Genomic DNA, 23514 nt, shown 5'->3' with positions numbered 1-23514 from the left:
TTCCCTGTGTCATGCACTTTGTCAGTATCACAAAAGACTATTCCAGCAGAAAGCCCCACTGTGTTAAGGGCACTGCTTCTACGTAGCATAGTTGAGCAACATGAATTCTCTTCAAGTTTTCAAAGTCCTGGAAAGTTTTGATAAGCAAATACTGTCCAGGCTCTGCTTCTCCATTGGTTGTTTCTTCACCGCCAGATTTTGACACAAATAATCTGATTGAAAAATCAGGGAGGGGAACAGGGGCAAAAAACAGAAAGAAAAAAGGAGAAGTATCTATTTCAGAAGACAGCTACCAAGTGAAAAAGTGGAAGAAAGAGCCACAGAAAGAGAAAGAGAAGACCTCTTGCTGGGGGGTTTGTCTGGGGAGATTTCAAGGCTGAGCTTTATTCCTGCAAACCACAGTCCCCAAAACAGGTGATTTTTTTTACACATTTACTAACTTTGTTGAATTAATTCCTATGATGTGTCTTCATAAGCTTTTCTTTTTTCTTTTCTTGCGTTTGCAGATATATTCCACCACACGAGTCAGTTACATGTGCTGGGGATTGTTTTAGGATAATAAGGTGCTTAGATAAAATGATCAAACCTTTTAAAAACTGTACATTTATTTAACTTAAACACGTGCACACGGGCATGTGCATGCACACACACTAAAGTAAGTAGTAACAGAGAATGATAACAGCAAAAAAAGGTACAGATAAGATATTACTATGCCCTTCAACACCTAGGTCACAACAAGTACCTATAAGCAGAACTCATTTCCAGATGTGCCCCTTTGTATCTCGGCAATGAGGACATATTACATTTTTTCTTTTAATTGATATTTTCATGGGGCCAGATCTTCACCTTAAGTACATTTGCAAAGCTCCATTCACTTCAATGAAGCAATGCCAGTTTACACCAGTTGAGGATTTGGCCCATATTATTTAGTATTTTTGGCTCCAGTTTACCAATTGATTTAACTTGTTTTTCCCCCTCTTAAATATGCTGATTAACGTGGCATAATTTTTAGCATATGGAATAAGTTTGAACTCCCGCCTGACATACAGCCAGATCGGTTCAATGCACTTGGCAGGTGAATGGATAAATGACAAGCCCACACGATGGGTGAGCCTGTAAATTAAAGGAATATAGGATTTGTTTTACAGTACCTTGTCAAAGCTATTTATCCTTTGACACCCGATCCAGTGCCCATTGAAGTCAATGAATCCGGCTCCTAATGAACAATCCTGAAATCACTTTTTAAATCACTTTATTTTTTAAAAATGTATTTAATCCAGATGGGCAAGTATTTCCATCCACATCATGGGCAAAATTATAATAAAAAATTGCCAGCCCTGGCACAACATCCATTTGCCCAACCTTACCATAATAATGAAGAACTAATTATATGTTTACCTCTCCACTAAAAACAAGTACAAATTACTCATCCCTGGTGAGTAGAATTTTATAAGGCTGGACTAGTGAGTTTAAATTTTGGTTTAAAAGACTGAAAGTCTTTTTGAATGCTACTTAAGATCCAGTGTCAGGAGCCTGTAAAACCTCTTATTTTGTTAGCACTTAAAAAAATTAAAATACATGCGGATGGTAGTGAGGTTTCTTCATAATGTAGAATCTTCTGTAAGACAGAGAGTTCTTTATTTTTAGAAGGTTTGTGCTTTGGTTTGGTTTTGGTTGTTTGTTTTTTGTTTTTGTTTTGTTTTGCACCAGAATATTGGAAAAAAAACTATAATAGCAAATAAAGTTTGTAGGAAGAAGAAAATATTTTCCCCTGGCTGAGCCCTTGTACAGTGATCAACCCATCTGAAAATGTATTTTATTTGTAACTCTAAAAGTCTGTTGCGAATTTCCTTCAAACCTAGTGAAAAAAGCTTCCTTCATCTTGAGAGTTAACTTTCCAAATTCGGAGAAAGAGAGATTTGAATTTCAGGAGTTACAAGGGGATGAAAATCTGTCTTATAATGGAACATATGTTACAAATTTAAGACATGATTCTGGACGGTGTTCCGGATTAGGTCCGTAGGGTGCAATCCTGCAAACACCTGCTATCAAATATTTGCTTATTGTTGTGAGTATTCCCATTGAAGTCAATGGAACTACTCACAGATGTAAGTGCTTCACTCGGTAGTAAGTGTTTGCAGGATCAGGGTCTAAGCTATAAAAACTATATTCGTCTCTCCATAACAGCAATCTTCTGACAAGCACAGGAGCCCTTTACAGCACCAACAAAGGGCCTGATCCTGCATTTTTTGTGCACTGCAAACTCCCATTCATTTCAGTGCGAGTCAGGGATGCACAAGGAATGCAGGATCAGGCCCTATGTCTCAGCTGAAACAGAAGCCAGAAACCCCTGAAAATAAGACATTCTAATAGAAGTTCTTGTACATTGAGTGTAACAATGTGACTGTAGTACATCTTACACATTTTTGATGAGATGTTCCCTATAAATTCTATTGACCACCTATCAACAGTGTCCTAAAGGCTCTAGGAACCTTTGGGATGGAAGGTGCGCTGCAAATATAAGATATTATCGTGAACATTGGCCTAGATTTTCAAAAGGGGCTAGTAACTTTGGATGCCTCAGTTTTGCGGGTACCAAAGATGCATTAACGGGGCCTGATTTTCAGACATTGCTGACCATCCACCCTTTGTAAATCAGGACCTTTAAGGGGTCTCCAGTTAGGCACCCAAAAATCAAAAAGTCCAAAATCACTAAATCACTAGCCACTTTTGAAAAATCTAAGAATATTTTTTCCATGCTGAAAGCCAAAACTGTAACTTGGCCACTCTCCCTGGGGCTTCCTCTGGCTGCTTGGAAAATACAGTAGCCAGTTGCACGTTCTGTAACTGAGCAGTAAACAAGTAACTCTGATGAGTCTGACTTTGAATTTTACATTCTCTTTTGAACCAAGAAGAAGCCAAAACAGACACATTTTGGGTAATCATCCTTGGCTAATCAGTGAAACCTTTCTTATATGATCACTATCCAAGGAAGGGATTGTCACCAAAGAGATCAGCAAAAACCGTCTCCCTAAAAGATGGATTTTAAACTAAAGGTTGAACAAAACTGTGCTGGAAGACTCAGTGGTTGCTTAAGACATAGGGCTGCCAATTTTGGTTGTACATATTCCTGGGGGTTTCATCACATCACAATCTTTAATTAAAAATTAATCTTCGATTCCTGGCGACTCCAGGACAATCCTGGAGGGCTGGCAATTCTATAAAATAAGACAAGGTGTTGTCTGTTAAAGGTGGGGTCCGTAGTGCTGGTTTCCCTTGATATCATGGTTAGATATTAGTAGCAGTTGACCACTTGCTACTGATAATCTGTTTCAGAGGGAGATAATATTTTTCTCTCACAATCTGTGCTTCCAGCTTTCCTCACATTTGGTCGTGTGAATCACAAATATAATCTGATGCAGTTAATTAACTACACTCTGGGTTCCCAGTTCCTGTTTTCTCTGTAATGTGGGGTGGAGGGGGGGGAGGGGGACTTCCTTTTGCAACGATCAGTAGTGCATCAAAGCTCGTTGAACTAGGCACAGGCCATTATCTGCCATAGACTCATAGACTCATAGACTCATAGACTTTAAGGTCAGAAGGGACCAATATGGTCATCTAGTCTGACCTCCCGCATGATGCAGGCCACAAAAGCTGTCCCACCCATAACAGAAACTTCCAGCTTGCGACCCCTGCCCTATGCTGCGGAGGAAGGCGAAAAACCTCCAGGGCCTCTGCCAATCTACCCTGGAGGAAAATTCCTTCCCGACCCCAAATATGGCGATCAGCAGAACCCCGAGCATACAGGCAAGATTCTACAGCCGGACCCTCCGGAAAAAAGTTATCTGAAGTAACTTTAGAGACACTGAGCCAAATTTGGCTGTCTCATAGACTCATAGACTTTAAGGTCAGAAGGGACCATTATGATCATCTAGTCTGACCTCCCGCATGATGCAGGCCACAAAAGCTGACCCACCCACTCCTGGAATAATTCTCTCCCTTGACTCAGCTGTTGAAGTCCCCAAATAATGATTTAAAGACTTCAAGTTGCAGAGAATCCTCCAGCAAGCGACCCCTGCCCCATGCTACGGAGGAAGGCGAAAAACCTCCAGGGCCTCTGCCAATCTACCCTGGAGGAAAATTCCTTCCTGACCCCAAATATGGCGATCAGCTGAACCCCAAGCATGCGGGCAAGATTCTCCAGCCAGACCCTCCGGAAAAAAGTTATCTGAAGTAACTTTTAATATCCCATCATTGACCATTGTTACTAATTACCAGCGATGGCACATTATTGACCTATTGACTAAAATCACGTTATCCCACGTTACTGGTGTAAATCTGGAGTAATTCCATTGATTTCTCTGGAGCTATTCCAGATTTACTCTAGTGAACTGAGAGCAGAATTTGGCCCAGTGTATCTAAATGAAACACTGTGGGCCCAATCCGGCAAACACCCCACCTGGGAAACTCCTATTGACTTCAGTGGAAGTTCTACACACACTGACTTGCAGGATTGGGCCCTGTAACGTTGTGGCGCTTAAAAGAAGCCTCAGTAGGGAGTTACGGGAAAGTAAATAGAACTAGGTAATATGGAGTCATTGCTTGCAAACACACTGTCCATTTTCAGCCCTATATTGGTCCCCCGTCTAACTTTCTAACATAAAAAATATTCTCTTTGTGACACAAACTTTCACATGTTAATCTCAAGTCACTTGCAATTTTCTTGGTAAAATGTGAAGAAAACCAGGTGAGCCTATTTCAGAGTAAAACCTGACTAGGGAGTTCAAGTTTGACCCAAAGATGGATTATTAAGTGATAGGAGCCCTGGGCCAGATTTACAAAGGTATTTAGGTGCCTAAAGATGAGGATGGGGTGACTAATGTGATTTACAAAAGCACCTAAACTAGTTAGGTGCCTAACTCTCATTGACTTAAATGGGACGTAGGCACCTAACCTATGTAGGCACTTTTGTAAATCACACTAGACACTCTATTTGCATCTTCTGGCACCTAAATGCTTTTGGAAATCTGTTCCCCTGTCCCTTGGGACACTTAAAACAACACTGAACAAAGCACTAGCCTATACAATTGTATTTCGAATACTCACGGTCAGTTTCTGCACTGGGCCCTGGAGAATGGACTAGCTGAACTCAGAGACCTTTCCCATCTCTAGTTGCTGTGTTTCCATGATCCATTCACAACTTTCCCTGGCTGCCCTATGCTGCCTCACTGAGACATTTCAGGTCATTCTTGCTCTACAGGTGCTGGGCTTTTTTCTTTTTTTAGTAAATATGTACATTACACTTCAACTGTTCTCCTGTGGGGGTGGGGTGAGAGGGAAAGGGGGAGAGGAACACTTCCCTGTCAACATAGACCCAGGATTTACTACAAGCTTTCCAGGGTAAAATATACCAGGCTTTGCTTTTACTGCCACTGTACTGAACAAGTATAGGGGAAAATGCAAATGTGCATGCAAATAAGAGATCAGCTGATCTCCTTGTAGTGTCTAAAGTTGAACACTTTCCCGTGTTCTCTAGCACAAGGCCGGTTATTAGCCCTTGGGAAGTGGGGAGGGAGTAGGCCTGGGTACTAAAGATAACAGATGCATTGCAAGGGAATGTCATATGATTAAATTTCAGCATTTTATGTTTGTTTCTAACTCGTGCATTTCAACAGCCTCATAGTGTTTGTTTCAGAGACAGCGTGTAACCCTTTCCCACTCAGCACTTCTGCTATGCCATTGCTTTGACTGTCATTTGTCAGCTAAAAAGCCAAATCATCATGCAGCGCTGGTAAAGAAATTTCATGTACATTAAAGAGCTTCACCCCACATCAGATCAAGGCTCCCTCTCTGCCATTATTCAGCATGTCTTTCACGTTGTTTTGTTGTTATTATCATCATTAGCGTTTGTATTGTGGCAGCACCTAGGAGTCCCGTCATGGAATAGGACCCCATTGTGCTAGGCACTGTAGAGACACAGAACAGAAAGACAGCCCTTGGCCCAAAGAAATGTTTTCCTGCGAGCTCTCCCACTTCGTTGTACATTCAAAAGAATAGAATCAGAGATGCAGCATTGTTTAATAGCTAGAGCTGGGGAGTAGGAGTTCTGCGTTCAGTTCCTGACTCTGCCACTGACTCACTGTGTGGCCTTGGGCAAATCATTTAACCTCAATGTTCTTCCTCTGTAAAATAAAGATAACAATACTTCTTTGCCTTGGGGAGGGGGGGTTGAGGAAGGGGCTTATAAACCTTAAATCTTTATTAAAGCACTTTGAGATTTGCTGTCATCTCTGCAGCCAGTGACAAACAGTGTCTGAAAATGACATGGTGCTCCTCTTGCCCTGTCCATGGGTTTCAGTCTCCTGCCCTGGAGTTGTGGAATCCATCCCAGCTCCTAATTCCCTGCAGCCACTCCTCTTTGACTGGCTAGGGATAGGGGGAACAGAATCTTTCAACCGAATGCTCTGTCTCAGTATACGTTGCTCATCCATAAACATGACATATGGGTTTTATTTCTAGTCATCAAAGCACCAGGAGCTGGGGGGAGTGATAGAAAACATTTCTGTCCCTCACCATTATTTATCCCATCCTTCAGTGTTTCTGCCCAGGAAGTGCCTGGAAAATGCCACGTTCTTTTTTGGTGAAGAGTAAGAAGGCCCATACCTACCACCAGCACCACTCTGTGGAAGAGGATCTGCCTGTTTCCACATGGGATCCCATACCATCACTCTGCCTTGGTGAGTCAGATCCGTCCTCTGGGCTCGCTGAAGTACACCAAGGCAAACAGCAGTCGGAAAGCCAGGCTGGCAGTATAACACAGAGCTGTGATAACCAGCTGGGAACCTCTTTAAGTAGCTTGCCTATTGAAGTGAATGGGAGTTTAGCGTGAGTAAATAGTGAGTTTAAACTGATTAAACAGTGAGTGAAGGGCCCCAATACACAGACATTGGCTTCCCCTCTGCACGCTTTCTCTCTTGCACTCCCTAGACCAAATCTGCTGCTGGCATAAATAGGTACAACCCTGTTGAAGTCAATGGAATTGCACCTTTTTTTTCCAGAAACTGCATTTGGCCTCTGTCTGTATCTCCCCTTTGGCTTGATGGTTTAGTGATTCCAGGGGCAGTGCAGAGACACTAGACTATATTGGAGGGCTTTGCTCACACATATGAATTTAAAAGTTTGAATAAATGTGTTTCTATTGATTTCCAGATCTCTGCCTTGCTTGCATGGTAATCACTGCAAAAAACCCTCCCTTCTTCTGCTTTCTTTCATTTTAAATATAAATATTTATTCCCATTTTCCCCCAGAGGGCAGTTTTAGTACATGCAATGAAACCGGTGTGGATCTCGCTGCACTTATGTTCAGCAAAGGCAGCTGACTCCAGCAAACATCCACTAGCGATCAGAAATGCTTGGAGATGGTGGCTGAATTTTCCTTGGCTCCTAACCATGCTGCCTATATACCTATTTGCCACACATACACTCTTTGTCTATGCCCCATGCATACACTGTCGCTGTGGGCATGTCTATGCTGCACCTGCGGGTGTGAATGGCAGCTCTCCGAGCTCTGGTCAAGTGAAAAATTCTCTAAGTTATACCTGCACTAGCTAGCTCACTAAAAATAGAAGCAAGGACACTATGGCATGGGCTTCCGTGGGGACTAGGTACACATTGAGGTACACACTAGCTTGCACTGGTGGTGCTGAAGCCTGCCCCACAGCATCCTCACTTCTAAGCTAGGGTGCAGTGAGCACAGATAGGGCTACCTGAGCTGCAAATCACACCCCCAGCTGAGGTGTACCCTATGTCTATACCCCACTGTCTGTGCGTTACCAACTGCCGGTGAGTTGCAAGGAATTTCACAGCAGGATGGAGGGGTGACAGGATACCAGTGTAGTCATGACTGTGAAAGGAATTGCCTCCTGACTATTTCACAGTGGGGAACTTGAGGGGCAAGCTGATGTGTGTTGCCTGCACTTAAACCAGCCTTCTTTTGTGGATGGATTTCCCGCTCCTACCAACCCATCCCCACCCCCATGCATTCTCCTACAGCTGTCACTGGAGCAGGACAGATGGGGCAGTTATCTGTACCCCTCAGGCACCATTCAAATTTACTTTATTCAAATTCAGGCTCAATTTACAGTTTGTTTTGGCCCTGTCTGTGAAACTAGAGTCTAGCCCTGCCATACCCTCATGGGAAGAAGTAAAGAGACAGCATGGTAAATCCCCATCCTTTGGAGAGTCGTATTGTCCAGTTCAGTACCAAGGAAGGGTTCGGCCCTTTCTCTGATATCTATTACCCTCAAGAAACCCCAGCCCTTTCTGAAATCTACGACACTCTCCCTTTTCAGATAGTCCAACTCCTCCCATTTCCAAGGTCAACACACTGCTGAGCAAGAAGAGAGGTGAAACCAGTACTGGGCCTCAGACCAATTCATACACTTGGAACAGGCCCATTACATCTCCTATTGCTAACCAGCAAAAGGTGGTGGATCTGTTTTAGAAATGGCCTGGCCAGGTGTAGAGAAATGTGAGGGTCATTAAACACTGGGGTAGAGAGGAGATTTCTGGGCTCTGTTTCCAGCTCTGCCACAATGTGACAAGCCCTTTAACCTCAGTTTATCTGCCTAGAAAATGGGAATAATAATCCTGAACTCTCTGCAGGAAGGGCGGCGAGGCTGAATTTGTTAATGATTGTTAAGCATGTGGATGAAAGATGTTATTTATGTGCAACTTACTGTAACAAACCCCTGGGCACTTAGGATTTCATGGCTGTCAGCCTGCTGCATACCAAGTGCCCCACTCCTTCCTCCCTGCTTCCCTCTTCCCAGTCCATGGTTTACCACTTGGACCGTCAAGGCAATGATAGAATTCAGATTCTTCTTCTCCAGCATGCACAGGCCCTGACTCTGGAGCTAAGAATAATCTCCATTAGCCATTAGCACTACAGGGCTTATGATACACAGTTAAGCAGTTCTGATTCCATCCACCAGAGGACAATGGTGCACATGCACGTACACAGACACACTCATTCATACACACTCGCTAACTCATTACAATATTGATATTTTGCCAGCTAGACTAAATTAACCCTGATGCCATTCTGATCACAGCCCCATGTGACAAGTCGTCAGAAGAAGTCAGGACCTTCAGCGCAGAGTTCAAAAGCGAGTACCCAGAATGCCTTGTTCCAAAACAAGAAAAGGACCATGCTGGACTGAAGGAAGAAGGTGCGCCTGCCCTGTATCTGAACAGGACATTGTCAGGGCCTCCAGCTCAAGGTTAGCTATACAAGGCCAGGCTCTCCAAAGAGCTCGGGGCCTGATTGTCACATGCTCGGCACCTACAATTGGGGCCAGATTTTCAAAAGACTTCAGTGCCCAGCTGGTTCCCATTGTGACACCTCTGATCACACTGTTTATGGCAGAGCTGAGCCCTTTTGAAAACCTGGCCCTAAATGGTTCATGAATCGAAGACTTGTATGATGGTTGTTGCTTTGGTAACGAGGCCCTCAGAATAAATAGGGATCAAGAGATATTCTTCCACATTATAGGAGGTATTGGCCAACTAAAGGCCTAGTGATTCTGAGAGGGTTTCATCCACTAGCTCGCCTTCACAGCCAACATCTGAATGTAGGAATGTCATGGCCCATCAGCACCGGCACCACTAGCCCCATGTTAAAGGGAAGTCTCATATCAGCCAAGGTCACATGAGTGCTGGAAGCATCTCTTCTCTACCTCACAGGTCCTGGTGGCCTTTAAATCTGATGAGCTTGGCATATGGTTACTACAGTATGGGCACCTTAGAGATGTTGGTGATTGAGAGATAGACCGAGGTTGTTACTGTCATGGTTGCATATGGCCCCACATGTGCACACACGTCCATACCACCACACTCTTACAGCACCACCTGATGACAGTCTCCACTAGTACCCGAACTACTTTGTTCTCGGTCTGTGGTAGTTGCCCAGTCTGCTTGTACGTAGCAGGCCATTGACAGGCACTGCACCAAACTAGGAAGTACAAGCAGAGCTGTTGGGAAGTACTAACTGCCCTGCCTGGAGTATCAGCAACATGAAGCTAATCCAGCCACAGTACGCTGGGACAGATTTGTGTCTAGGGTGGCTCCTAGACCACATACAGCAGAAGTAAGACAGCCCTGCCCACCTACCAGAGTTATGAGAAGGCTTTACTGTATTTCCCACGGGCAGCATTTCCCTCTGCGCTTCTGGGACAGACGTGTGTCATTCCCGACAGCACGGCCATAAATTTCAGACTGAGACTAGAAACGTGTCAAACCCTCCTAACTGTGAGCTTGTTCTGTAGTTTCCCCCACAAGAGAGAAGAGACGGTAACAAATGCAAAGGGGACTTATGACATCCTGCAGTGCTCTCTGAGGCGCTTGCTCCCAGAGTGCACTGGTGTCATTGCACAGGTTCTCCCAAAGCCCTGGCCTGGCCTGGGCATCCATGAAAGGGACTGAGTCCTGATCTGTATGCTGTGGCTTAGGCCCATCTGTAGATGAGATCAGCGTTTGAAATGCAGCGCACTGGTTATTCATCTTTCCCTGTAGCTTTCCTGAGTCAGGTATTCTCATTACAGATATTAAGCAGTAATAAAATGACTGTGCTGAGCAGGTCTGGGAGCATTTGCATGAGTACCCAGGCAAAGCAGACAGCCTGCCAATCTGTTCTCCTTCTCCTTTGCCACCTCAGAGACATCCGTCCCAGCTCTGCAAGTTAAGGGCTGCAGCAATTCCACAAGCACCCCCACCTTCTACAAGCCCAGTTTCTCTTGGGACGCCTTCCATTCTCCATACAGCTACAGGCAGATGTCTTCCAGCATGCAGTCAGCCCTCCTGGAGCGCTCAGTTAGTCTGTATGGCAGCCACCTCCTGCCGAGCTCTGAGCCGCCTATTGATTACAGCATGCGTTACTCACCGGACATGGAGACGTACCACTGTGTGAAGTGCAACAAGGTGCATCACCCACTGAAGCCATAGGGCTGGGGAGGAGCCTGGGGTGATTTTCATCACATACATACACCAGTATCCCACAGGCTTGATTTAAGGTACAAGGGACCCAGCTGGAGGATGGATACTAGGGATCCGATGTGGCCAAGGGCACCGGAGCCTATGCAGGCAATATATGTACTTGGTGCTCAGTGCTCCCCCACCCATGCCACACCAAAAGTATAGCGCCTGCACTGGTACCTACACTACCAACCACTATCAAGATGATAGCAGAAGGTCTCTGTAAACAAGAACCTGGCTCTGCTGAGCAGAGATTGGCATAAGCCACAGAGTTGGATATGGATCTGAATCTGAACATCATCAGAGTTTGGATCTAGAGTTTTGGTTCAGCCCACTGGGAGAGTAAGGCTAGCTGCCATGTTCAGAGCCAGCGTGAAAGTTTGGGAAGAGCGGGCGTGTAGGGGTTTGGTTTGAGCCCCTCTCTGCTGGTAAATAAGAGCACCTCATTTTGACTAGCCCAGACGTAGAACTAGCAGAGACAGCTGGCCATTCACTCTCCTGGCTGGGGAAATAGTTCTGTGATTGGGCTCAGCTAATATGGGCAGCTGGAGGGAAACATCTGACAAAGAGAGGGAACTGGAAAATAGAGTTGGAGACATGGCTGGCTCCCGGGATCCTCATTGGCAGCTTTCCTCTTCTAGGTATTCTCCACCCCACATGGGCTGGAGGTCCATGTCCGAAGATCTCACAGTGGGACGCGGCCCTTTGCTTGTGATGTGTGCGGCAAAACCTTTGGACATGCTGTGAGCCTGGAGCAGCACACGAACGTCCACTCCCAGGTTGGTAGCCAACAGGGAGCCGATGGCATTGCAGAGTCACCTCTGGCACTGAATTCCCACAGGGGTTGGCTCCTCTGATACCTCGAAGCAGAGTCTGGGCAAATCCCGGCTCGTGCTGAGTCCTCCTTGTTAGGTTAGGTGGCACACCTCACGTGACATGATATGATTTGCTGGATTTTAATTGGCAGGCCCTCTTGAAAAATAGCAGGGAGTTTGGGAGGGAAGAGACATAACTAGAGATGGGTCTGAGCCACAACATTCAGATCTGGAGCCAGATCCAAATGTCCTAAGAGTTAAGGGGTTGTCTGGATAACCAGGGGTTTGGCTCAGTCCACTGTAGCAAGACGGGCGCCCTGTGACATTCAGGTCTGAGCCTCCCCAGAGTTTGAGAGTATTTGGATACAGGGATTTGGCTGACATCCATCTGTTATAACAAAGGGGGAATCCCCAACAGGGAAACGCAACAGCCTTCCTGCAGACACACCAACAGAGCAACACCAGTGACAAGAACATTTATACAGCCACAACGGCCTGGAGGACTGAGGACAATGGACCTCATTCTTGGCTCTCTGTTCTCACAAATCTCAATGCTCTCCTTGGTAAATCCCTCCACATGTCAGAGGTTCATTTGCAATAGTTTCCTCCTGTGATTCACCTCCTCCTGCACGACACAATCTAGTGGCTCAGACTCCTGTAAGCTGTTTGGGGCAGAGACTTTTTTATCCTGTGTTTGGACAGCACCTAGCACAATGGGGTCCTCCTGGTCCATGACTAGTTGCTCCTGTGTGCTACTGCAATACAAATGAATAATAATAATAATAGTATTCCTAGGAGAGGATTACTTGATTTGTCTTGTTTAACTTGCTAGCCTGCCTAGTTTTCTACTAGCTGTGGACTCCATCACTTCACCTGTGAATGACAAATCTGATCCCCAAAATTTCATTTCCCCCAACAGGAGAGAAGCTTTGAGTGTAAGATGTGTGGAAAGACTTTTAAACGCTCGTCCACATTGTCCACCCACCTCCTGATCCATTCAGACACGCGGCCCTACCCCTGCCAGTACTGCGGCAAGCGCTTCCACCAGAAATCGGACATGAAGAAACACACCTACATTCATACCGGTGAGAAACCTTTCTGACACGAAACACACACACACCCCTGAGCCCACAGCAGTCACGCATACAGATGCACTCACACACACACCAGTCACACATATGCATGCATACATGCACCTGAGCTGACAACACTAACATGCACACATGTACATGTGCACCTGAGCCCACAACATTCATGCCCACACATGTGCACACATGCACACAGACAAGTGAGCCCAGTGTTCATGCACACACTTGTGCAAATGCACTGAGATGACGTACAGGAAGATGCTGATGGTGAGCCCAATTGTGGGCTCAGCATATGTGTTTTTAATGTTGCATGTATGCCAGAGGGTCTGATAGATGCAGTCACACCTGTGCAGGGGGGGCAGCACAGGTCTCAGCACCAATGAAGTCCCACTGGCCCCCTGGAGGGGTTGAATGTTCCCCTTTGTGACCCAGTCCATAATGCCAAGAGGGGGGGATGAACCCAATTTCCCTAGTGTAGAGGGCTTGAGTTTGTGTTCTGCTTGGGAGAGTTGGGGAAGGGGTGCAGGGATCAGAGACAGGGAACGAGAAAAAAGATGCAATGACAAAAAGAGGGTGAAAAAGAGCAGAGGGGGCACTGACTGAGCAGCCACGGCAGAGAGGCCAGGGACTGAATGGGCTTTGCAGGCCGAGCTCCCCTCTCAGCCCTACAGGTGTTCCCTCCAGGGCCGCGTGGTGGCACATCAGCAGGGCAGTGTGTGGCTAACAGACCCGCACTGCCCAAGCCCGTCGGCCCAGCACAAACAGCTGCCTCAGTTTGGATCCGTGATGGTTTGTTTCTGTCCCACAGGGGAGAAGCCCCACAAGTGCCAAGTGTGCGGCAAAGCCTTCAGCCAGAGCTCCAATCTCATCACCCACAGCCGCAAGCACACCGGCTTCAAGCCCTTCAGCTGTGAACTCTGCGCCAAGGGCTTCCAGCGCAAGGTGGACCTGCGGCGGCACAGGGAGACTCAGCACAGCTTGAAGTGAGAGCACACCTCCAGCTCTGTCTTGGAGCCCCGACTCCCAGCCACATGGAATCCCACCAGTATTCTGGCCTCGTCTCTCCCTCTGCTTGGCTTGGGGCACCCACTTTGTTAAATGCTTATCTTTGCCCGGATTCCCTGCGGGACTGGCACAGCAACGTCATCTTCCCTGCATCCAACGAAGTGGGCATTCACCCACGAAAGCTTATGCTCCAATACATCTGTTAGTCTTAAAGGTGCCACAGGACTCTCTCTTGCTTTTACAGATCCAGACTAACACGGCTACCCCTCTGATACTATCTTCCCTGGTGTTACCCCACATCCCCCTGTGTGTGACCAAGAATGGCACTGCCGGGATCACTCACTGTCTGGTTTTATCACAGGCATTGGGCCAGGCTCTGATCTCAGTTACTCCAGTGTAAATCCCCTGGAGTCGTCATTACTCTGGATTTACAATGAGTGCAGGATCTGGCTCATCTCATCCACTGGCGACACAGAGGGACTCCTGGGTTGATGACACCAACTGACTAGCAATCTGTGCCAGGCTCCCTAACCACGCTCTACTTCGATGGTTAGGAAGATAAGGCCTGGGCATGCAAATAATTTGCATTCAATGAGCTCTGCTCAGCTAAGACAGGGTTCCCACAGAGGGCATAAATTTGGGGCACATACACCTAGACTCACATTCTTTCAACAGGAGTCTTTTTGTTATCAGGTGAAAAATATGTAGCACTGCACGTTTATCTTACAATAGAGTTGGAGGGGAGGGCAGTAAAAAATCAGACCCTACATGCCCATATTAGTACCACCTGGCTACCTACATGGACTTCTGAGCTACTCGGTATTCAGGACCACGGGGAATTTTGTTTCCCTGTCACTCTTATAAAAGAAGAAGCTGATCTATCCATCTTGCACCCATCACATTAGTATGTGAGAACCCTACAAGTATTAGCAAGGCAAAGTAGCAGTACACCTCTACTCCGATATAACGTGACCTGATATAACATGAATTCGGATATAACGCGGTAAAGCAGCACTCCGGGAGGGCGGGGTTGCGCGCTCCAGCGGATCAAAGCAAGTTCGATATAACGTGGTTTCACCTATAACACAGTAAGATTTTTTGGCTCCCGAGGACAGCATTATATCGGGGTAGAGGTGTATTTCCTTCTCTCTCTGGTCTAGTGGTTAAAGCACAGGGCTGAGAACAAGAGCCATGGGTTCTCTCCTTGGTGCTGCTACATCTTGACTATGTGACCTTAGGGCAGGGCACTTCCCCTCCCTCTGACTCAGTTTCCCCATCTGTAAAATGGAGATGATACTTCACCTCACTGGGGTGTCATAAAGATTAATGTACCAGGTTTGTCAAGTGCTTTGAGATCCTCAGTTGGAAGACACTAGAGAAGGGCAAAGTGCTATGTTAGGGAGAGAAGTGCCTTTAAATGAGAGGGGCAATGAAGCCCCAACCAAGTCAGCCTCGGACACTGTGTCAAACAGTGACATCACTGTGTTTAGCCTGTGGCTGGGATGCAGCATCGGTTCCTTTGTCCCTCTCTTTACCCCAGCACTGATGAATGAAACAAAAGCCCTGCAGTGACTCTCCTACAGATAGGAAAGACATGATGCAAGTGGAGAATTCATTTACTGCCAGGAGGAAAAGGGCCAAATCCTGCTCTCAGTTACCCCAGTGTAAATCCAAATGGCTCTGGCCCAGGATGTGAAGCATAAATGCCTCCGTGTTTGTGCTGGCTCTAGGCTACTTTTCACTAATATGCAATCTAGCGACTCAAAACACTCTCCCCTCCTTTGCGTGTACATTTACATATGTATTTATACTTATTGTAATGTATATTTTTACTGTAATAAACCAGACTGTAACAACCTGTACAGGCCTGTTAGATTTCCCAGATAAACGCTATGTTTCTTCTCAGCACCCGGGGGAGGTAGACTATCACAACACTCTGTGGACTAAAGACACCCATTTCAAGAAAGGCTTTGGCCATGCCCAGCTCTGGATTTGCAATAGCCTGTCTGATTTACTAGTCTCTCTCTTTAAATATCACAGGGGCCTAGTCCACACCATGGACTGAAGTGTCACTTAGGGGGGAAATGCCAGCATAACCTAGTGGCTAAGGCACACTCAGCTGCTACAGAGCGTCCTCTACTCAGAGCCCACACGCAGACCAGCAAAGAACGCTTGGGTCAGGTTTTGGTCCTGTTCACAGCGTGATACATACAGAGAGCCACATATTGGCAGAGTACAGTTACCATCAGCAGGTAATACACTGAGAGAGACTCGTCAACTCTTTTAATAGATCACAGCCAAAGTTAGGATCTAGGTCAATGGCAGGGCTTCAAAGGTTGGGTATAAACAAGTGGGGGGAAATGGGGCTGAGGAATCACTCTCAGGATTACGAATGGGACGCACACAAACTCACACATACACAGGGACACACAGCGCGTGCACTCCCCTGCCCCCACCTCTCTGCAGGGTAAAAAGTCATTTTAATATTAATAGAAGTGCTGCCAAGAATCCAAATATTGATTGTGATTTGTTTGTTTATTTTGCACCCCTAAAATCAATAAAAAAAGATGTAAGGAGTTCCCAGGTATCTGAACCTCTCGACTGCTTCCCACTCCCAACCTCCCGTCCTTATGCTCTGTGGCAGCAGGTGTTTAGGACTGAGTTACGGGCAGAGCTGGTCACTGCAATGCTGACGTGGCCTGAATAGAAGCTACACCAAGAGCACCTGTAAAACCACTCATAAAAACAAATCAGACAGCTGGTTCTTCTAAGCGCTAGCAAACAACAGCTGCTGTGTCTGGGACATTTCCATTGTTATCACTGATTTCCATGGGATGGCAGAGTCCCTGCTTGGGGGAGGGGGCTGGTATCTCCTCTCCTGAATCCCTGCCTCTGCAGACAACTTCTTTCCTTCGAACCAAAGAGCCACTCACCCGCTTCAGTCATTTCTTTTGCCTTGTACCCTAGGGTACATGGTGACGGCAGCAGCCCTGGTATCACTGAGCTGACTGGATAACTGAAGAGTTGTTAGACTAGAGTAAGCAATAGCAGCCCTACATTTATGCTAATTATGTGGTCACATGAGCCCTGTATATCTTAGAGTCTCATATGATGCAAGGCTGACTTAGGCACAGGCTGGACAGGCAGCCTCTAGAGAAACACCTTTTAGGGGTACTATGACACTCAGGCGTTCCACTACTGAAAGCAGCAATGTGGCCAGAAGATTCCACTTCTGTTCCTTTACTCACTGCAGAAAGATGCACTGAGAGCTCAGCTGCAGATCAAATGCAACAGGAGAAGGGTCGGCCTGACCCAGAAGCCTCCCCATGCCCAGAAGTCTCGGAGCACATCTCTAGGAGCATGGGTGGTGGAATGAGGCCAGCTGGCAGAAACGGAAGGGAAGAAATGGAAGGTGACCTGGGAAAGGGGGAAGAGATAGAACTTGTTGGGTTGGGGGCTGAGATACCACAGCTATTCTTCACCTAGGGTAACAGTATACCTGGGGTAGGGCCAGGCACTGCTCCCTGTTGCCAAACGGTGGACAGCTCTAGTGACACTGGCCATTTCCTCCGCATCCTGCATTCCCTGATTCCTGCTCAGCCTCCATTCCATGCAATGAGTGCAGGGGACCTTTTCCAAACTGGTTCCCATCCCCGCTTTGCGTGTTGTGCTTCTGGCTTCTACACTTCCCTAAAGCCTTTGTTCTTGGGTGGTGGCCAAGGAGGTTTCATAGGTACGTGGAGTTTGAGGGGAGAGCTTAATCACAGGCCGGGAGGAAACTGGGCAGAGCCCTGCAGGTCTTTCCTCACAAGATCCCAGAGAATCTAGGCTCATCCCTGTGAGAAGGGGTCTGAGAGGCCCCAGACTGGGGTCAACATGTAAGTTGCTCTTATCTCATAACATGGCTCCTCTTGAGGAAGGGATCCAGTTACCCAACCAGGTCTCCAAACTGCATGGGGTTATGAGATCAGGGGGACGGGGGTGGGGAATCCTGAGTCACAGCCACAACGAAATAACCAGCGTTCTAAGCACAGACGTGCGTTTCAGGCCAACCCACCGGGCTTCACAGCACACCCAAGACCTGAGTGTGGGGCATAGCCCTACGCACCCTGTCATGTTACACTGCTTGTTCAGAAGTCACAGTTCTGTTGTCCTCGTCTTTCCTATCACAAAAAGGCTCCTCTGTCCAGTGGGAGCCCTGTTACACTTCCCACACACCTGAGCTGACTATGTCAGTGCACTCTACAGAGCTTTTTGCATTTCATTTCCCTGGGGTTTTTTTGAAAGGAAAGGGAAAGGAAGAAGAAAAGCAAAAGGCCCATAGCTGCAGCACTATGGAGCTAAGTGATTCTCCTTTGCACAATTCCACACTTTAATCTGCATGCCTGAAACTTTTGAAATTCACCTGAAGGAGGGAGGGAGGGAGGGAGGGAGGGAGGGAGAGAGGAAGGAAGCAGTTGTGCCTACACACACACCACACTGCACAGGGCTGGTGGAAGAGCCTTCAGGTCAGAATTCTGGAGGGAGACAGGTCAGCAGAGAACAGATCCTGGGCACAAGACAGGGAGGAGGCCTGTAGGCGGAATACAGCCTCTTTCGAGAAGTCAGTTAGCCTATGGGCTAGGCTTTGTTGTAAAGGGCTTCCCTTTGGCTCATGCTTAATCCAAACCTGGGGGTGCTGAGCTGATTTAGCGGGTAGTTGGTGGTGCTGAGTACCCTACAGGATCAGGCCACTTGTGTCATCAGATTCGGACACACCTGCCCCCTTGTTCCCCAAACATGCAAATCCTTCCCAATTTTGACCGCTCTGAACATAGCCCCCTTCCCACCATCTATCCCAGCATCAAAACATTCTGGGCAGTCAATCAAGAAACCAGATAACAAAACAAAAAATCTCAACTAATCTTTGTGGCTGAAGAAAGAGCTGATTGTTTTTGCTCCTCGCTGAGCCCTCCCTTCCCCCCTCCCACGTCTCTCCCCCAACACCTTAATTCCTTTATTGGAGGAAAAAATCTTGGTATTTGGACTGTTTTGTTTAGCAAATGAGGGCCATGCAAAGCAATCCCCCCAGGCAGCTGCCAGAAGGAGAGAGGGGTGTGTGTATGCTCCCAGCAGCCTTCAGGCATAGAGGGCTCCACCCCAGCAACATGCTATTGATCATGGATCTATCTGGACATAGCCTGGACCTGGAATGATCAAAACTGGGAAGAGCTGGGGGGAGAGGAAGGGGAGAGGAATGCTCTCCCAGGGGAGTGCTAGCAAAAAAAAAAAAAGGCTTTAGTAAGTGGGGTTGGAGGGTGTTGATGAGAACCAAAATCTGTGCCAGTTTCAGGAAAGCAGCTCTGTTCAGGACAGCAGATTAGTGTTGCTATGAATAGAAACAGACTTGCTTAAGTCCTCTCCTGAATCAGAGCCTCTTGAAAGACTATGGGGAGGCCTAGGCCAGGTCTACATTACAGACCTATATCGGTGTAACTACATCCCTCAGGGGTGTAAAAATCCACATACCCTGAGCAAGGTAGTTATACTGACCTAACCCCCCCGTGTAGACAGTGCTATGTGGAGGGGAGAGCTTCTCCTGTCGACATAGCTACTGCCTCTCGCAGAGGTGGATTAACTACGCTGACGAGAGAAGCTTTCCTGTCAGCGTAGGAGCATCTTCACTTAAGTGCTACAGCAGCGCAGCTGCACTCATGCAGCTGTACCGATGCAGTATTTTACGTGTAAAAAAGCTGCCCCATGTCTTTAACCTGATTTATGCTAACTCAGGTGAAAACTACAAGATGCCTTATCTCTACTAGGATTTTACTCGTATTGGTTATCTATCACATGTTCTAGCACCATCTGTTCTCCTAGTGCAGGTGAGGCCTCTGAGTAGCAGACAGACACTCACTAAGGCTAGGTCTACACTACAGCGGGGGTCCGACCTAAGATACGCAACTTCAGCTACGTGAATACCGTAGCTGAAGTTGCGTATTTTAGGTCGGCTTACCTGGCGGTGAGGACGCGGGAAAGTCGACCGCTGCCGCGCTGCCGCTGACTCCGCTGCCGCCTCTTGCCGAGGTGGATTTCCGGAGTCGACGGCAGAGCGATCAGGGATCGATTTTACCGCGTCTTCACTGAACGCGGTAAGTCGATCCCCGATAGACCGATTGCTACCCGCCGGATCGGCGGGTAGTGAAGACATAGCCTAAGCAAAATGGCTGCTTCTGGGGCAGGGCAGAAGCAAGCCACACACTCTTCAGAAACAGCCTAAGCATGTCCAGCAAGCGCAGCTTTCAGAGGAGTTTGTTTGCCAAGTGCTGTCGTCTCCCTTCTGAGCTGTGGATAGGAGAAAGTGTTTTCATTGAAAGGGAAAACAAATAAGCCCAATTGGCAATTTCCCAGCCCCTATCCCTACCTCTCTGCAAGTGCTGCATCCCTTGGGAGCGTCTCTCAGCTCACGGGGATCAGCATGTCACCGCTCTACCCTCTAAGCAGAGGACACAAATGGAAGCCTCAGGACATTAGTCAGTCTCACAATACAGCTGCAGAAACATGTTCTCCATTAGTTTAATAAAGATTCCTTCCTATTATTAAGGCCTTGACTACAGAGGGGAAGTTGACCAGCATATCTGTGAATAAACTATTCCAGAAAAGCTATTCAGGTATAATTTAGCTATTCCATAATAGCTCCATATATGGACACTCTATTCCAAAATAAGAGAATCTTTCATTCAGAAATAATTACTCCACTCACAGAGTAATTACTTTTATTCTGGAACAGAGTCCACAAGGGAGAATTATTGTGGAATAGTTAAATTATACCAGAATAGCTATGATGGTCAATTTACTGTGTAGACAAGGCCTGAGACAACAGCAGAGTTACTGAACAAGGGCACTCTAACATATCATGAGTCAGTGTATTCAGAAAGATTGGTCTTGTGCCGAGGCTGGGGCTCAAGAGTTCTGGCACTGATTTCCTATGTGTCCTTGGGCAAATCACTTGGTTCACATTTTCATAATTGCTCAGCACCCACATTTTAAAACCTGTCCCTTAATCCTTGAGCCTCAGTTCTCCATCTGTAAAATGGAGAGAATACCTCCTTTCTCCTACCTTTTGTCTGCTCTATCTACTTAGATTGTAAGATCTTCAGGGCAGACACTGACTCTCATTATTTATATCAGTGGTCCCCAACCTTTTTCGTCCGGCGGGAGCCAGACGACGAGCCACCGCGGACCGTGGCCGGCGGACGAGCATCCGCCGAAATGCCGCCGAGAAGTGGCAACGTCAATAGGTGTCGCTGCCGACAAGCAGCGTCATCCAGTTTTCGGCAGCATTTTGGCGGTGATGCCTCTGGATGACGCTGCTTGTCGGCGGCATTTCGGCGGATGCGCGTCCACCGGCCAGTATGCGGGCGCACACAGATGCCCCAGCGGGCGCCATGGCGCCCCAGGCACCGCGTTGGGGACCACTGATTTATATAAACAGCGCCCCACACAATGAGGCTCTGATCTCAGTTGTGCCCTCTAGGCATTATTGGAATACAAATAGTTAATTAGAAAAATAACTCTGCAAAGCAATCTAATTCCAGAACAATCAGAGGATGAAAGAGAATATCATCCTAAACAGACACACAAATCCCAGCACTATAATAATCCCCCAACACACCCAAGAGACAGGAAGAATAAAGAGAAAGGACAAACCAGACCAGGGGTCGGCAACCTTTCAGAAGTGGTGTGCCGAGTCTTCATTTATTCACTCTGATTTAAGGTTTCGTGTGCCAGTCATACATATTAATGTTTTTAGAAGGTCTCTTTCTATAACTCTATAATATATAACTAAACTATTGTTGTATGTAAAGTAAATTAGGTTTTTAAAATGTTTAAGAAGCTTCATTTAAAATTAAATTAAAATGCAGAGCCCCCCGGACCGGTGGTCGGGACCCGGGCAGTGTGAGTGCCACTGAAAATCAGCTCATGTGCCGCCTGCGGCACGCGTGCCATAGGTTGCCTACCCCTGAACCAGACCATCAATGGTATGTGCAACTGTGAATAACATCCCAAGGACAGATACCAAGCTGGACATTAAGCCTAAGAATCATCCTGTCACAGTCTGGTTTCACTGACGGTTTCATTTTCAAGGAGCAGTTTAAAGGCAAATATCTGCTATTCTGGGCCTGAGGCTGGTTTTGAACTGGTGACCCAAAAGCATTCATCTTGCCAATCAGGAAGGGCAGGAGAGCAAGAGAAGCAAGCATAGGGAGAGCAGGAGTGGGGAAATCTGAGGCTGGGGAGGAGCTTAGCATGCATCGAGCTCAGCTTTTGTCTGATAAGTTTATCAAGCACTGCCGGCTGCTAACTGTCAGCCAGCAAAGCGGGCCTGTTAGGGAGGAGGAACAGCTCCTGCTGTGAGATAGGACAGCCCATGCCTTATCAGAGCGTCTGAACGAAAGAGAGAGCTGGAGAAAGAGCGTGCTTTCCAACCACTTCATCTGAACAACAGACAGATTGGCAGGAAAAGACTGTCAAGCCCAAACAGGCCTCAACAGACAGACCTATTCCATGCAAATAACTATGTTAAATGCAACAGGAAAGTTGCAAATTTGAGCATGAAATCTCCAGGAAATGCAAAGGTTAAGGTTCTAACAGGCGCCTTGCCAGCAGTGTACATTCAGATTTCCAGCAAATAGCCCAGCCAGTTATTGAGCAGTCTACCTATGCAATGTGGCTGAGAAAACATTTGTTTTGGGACATTAGCTTTCCTGCCATTTTGTGGGTCAAATCTGAGACTTCAATGCAGCATTAATGTGGGGTTTTGCGTATAATTTCCTTGGGAGGTAGGGGGGACTTATAAAAGAAGAAAATAAGGGAGGGGAATCAGAGAGAAACAAAAAGCCCCCAGCTGAGCAATTGGGCCAGATACCCATTTACACCCCTTTACGCCACTGTAGCAGTATAAAGGCACCTGAGTTTAGGAGTAGATGGCATTTATAGCCAGCAAAGCCAAAGGCCCAATAAGCAATTACATTTCCACTCATTTCACACTCCCAGCACAGTGTAAAGAGGGCTAAGTGAATGCAAAATCTGGCCCATTGTGGGTTTTGTATTGAACAGAAGTAATAATATGTGCCACACACAGATAAGCACCATTGTGGCCCCTTTGATGGAAGCCTCAGCAGAGAGGCCATGGACTGAAAGAACCATTATAACCCCTCCTCACCCCCTTCGGGGTGCTGTACATCACTGGGGCAAGCACCTAGAAGAAGCACTCCCATTTTGGGGGACTAGATTACAGGGGATGGATCACTCTGTTTTGTTCTGTTCACTCCCTCTGACGCATCTACTGTTGGAAGAGAGGATACTGGGCTGCATTGACCATTGGTCTGACCCAGTATGGCCATTCTTATGTTCTTATACATTTCTGCAAGGATTGTGATTGTGACAGAGCCTTGCATACCTGCAGGCTCTCACCCTGCATCAGAACCAGCCATGCTCTGGCTCTTAAGCTGCATTCAAACGGATGATCTAGGGCTTGTCCAGACTCCACTAGAAAGTTTTACTGGCAATATTTCTGCAGGCGTAGTGCTGCCAGCA

At 46.9% G+C, this 23514-nt stretch overlaps 1 protein-coding gene across 2 annotated transcripts; it reads left to right on the top strand.

Moving 5' to 3' along the window:
• The first annotated feature begins 32 nt into the window (after positions 1-32).
• Positions 33-15796, top strand: GFI1B (growth factor independent 1B transcriptional repressor). Of its 2 annotated transcripts, XM_065418617.1 has the most exons (7): positions 33-414; positions 6596-6737; positions 9113-9280; positions 10714-10976; positions 11672-11809; positions 12765-12930; positions 13742-15796. In XM_065418617.1, exons 2-7 carry the CDS (start codon positions 6623-6625, stop codon positions 13918-13920), a joined length of 1029 nt encoding a protein of 342 aa, XP_065274689.1. In that variant the 5' UTR covers positions 33-414; positions 6596-6622; the 3' UTR covers positions 13921-15796. The 2 variants fall into 2 exon arrangements, with proteins under 2 accessions (XP_065274689.1, XP_065274690.1); XM_065418618.1 differs by lacking the exon at positions 12765-12930.
• The last annotated feature ends 7718 nt before the right edge of the window (positions 15797-23514 follow it).

The sequence above is a fragment of the Emys orbicularis genome, chromosome 18 (genome assembly GCF_028017835.1).
Source record: "Emys orbicularis isolate rEmyOrb1 chromosome 18, rEmyOrb1.hap1, whole genome shotgun sequence".
In the NCBI taxonomy this organism is placed as follows: domain Eukaryota; kingdom Metazoa; phylum Chordata; order Testudines; family Emydidae; genus Emys; species Emys orbicularis.
Note: the sequence above shows the minus strand (reverse complement) of the source record. Positions and strands in the feature narration are given on the sequence as shown.

Excerpts from the sequence above, each read along its gene's own strand:
- GFI1B (XM_065418617.1), top strand. The coding sequence starts at position 6,623 with ATGCCACGTTCTTTTTTGGTGAAGAGTAAGAAGGCCCATACCTACCAC. Across the intron at positions 9,281-10,713 it reads GTCAGGGCCTCCAGCTCAAG|AGACATCCGTCCCAGCTCTG; the intron begins GTTAGCTATACA and ends TTGCCACCTCAG. Across the intron at positions 11,810-12,764 it reads ACACGAACGTCCACTCCCAG|GAGAGAAGCTTTGAGTGTAA; the intron begins GTTGGTAGCCAA and ends TTCCCCCAACAG.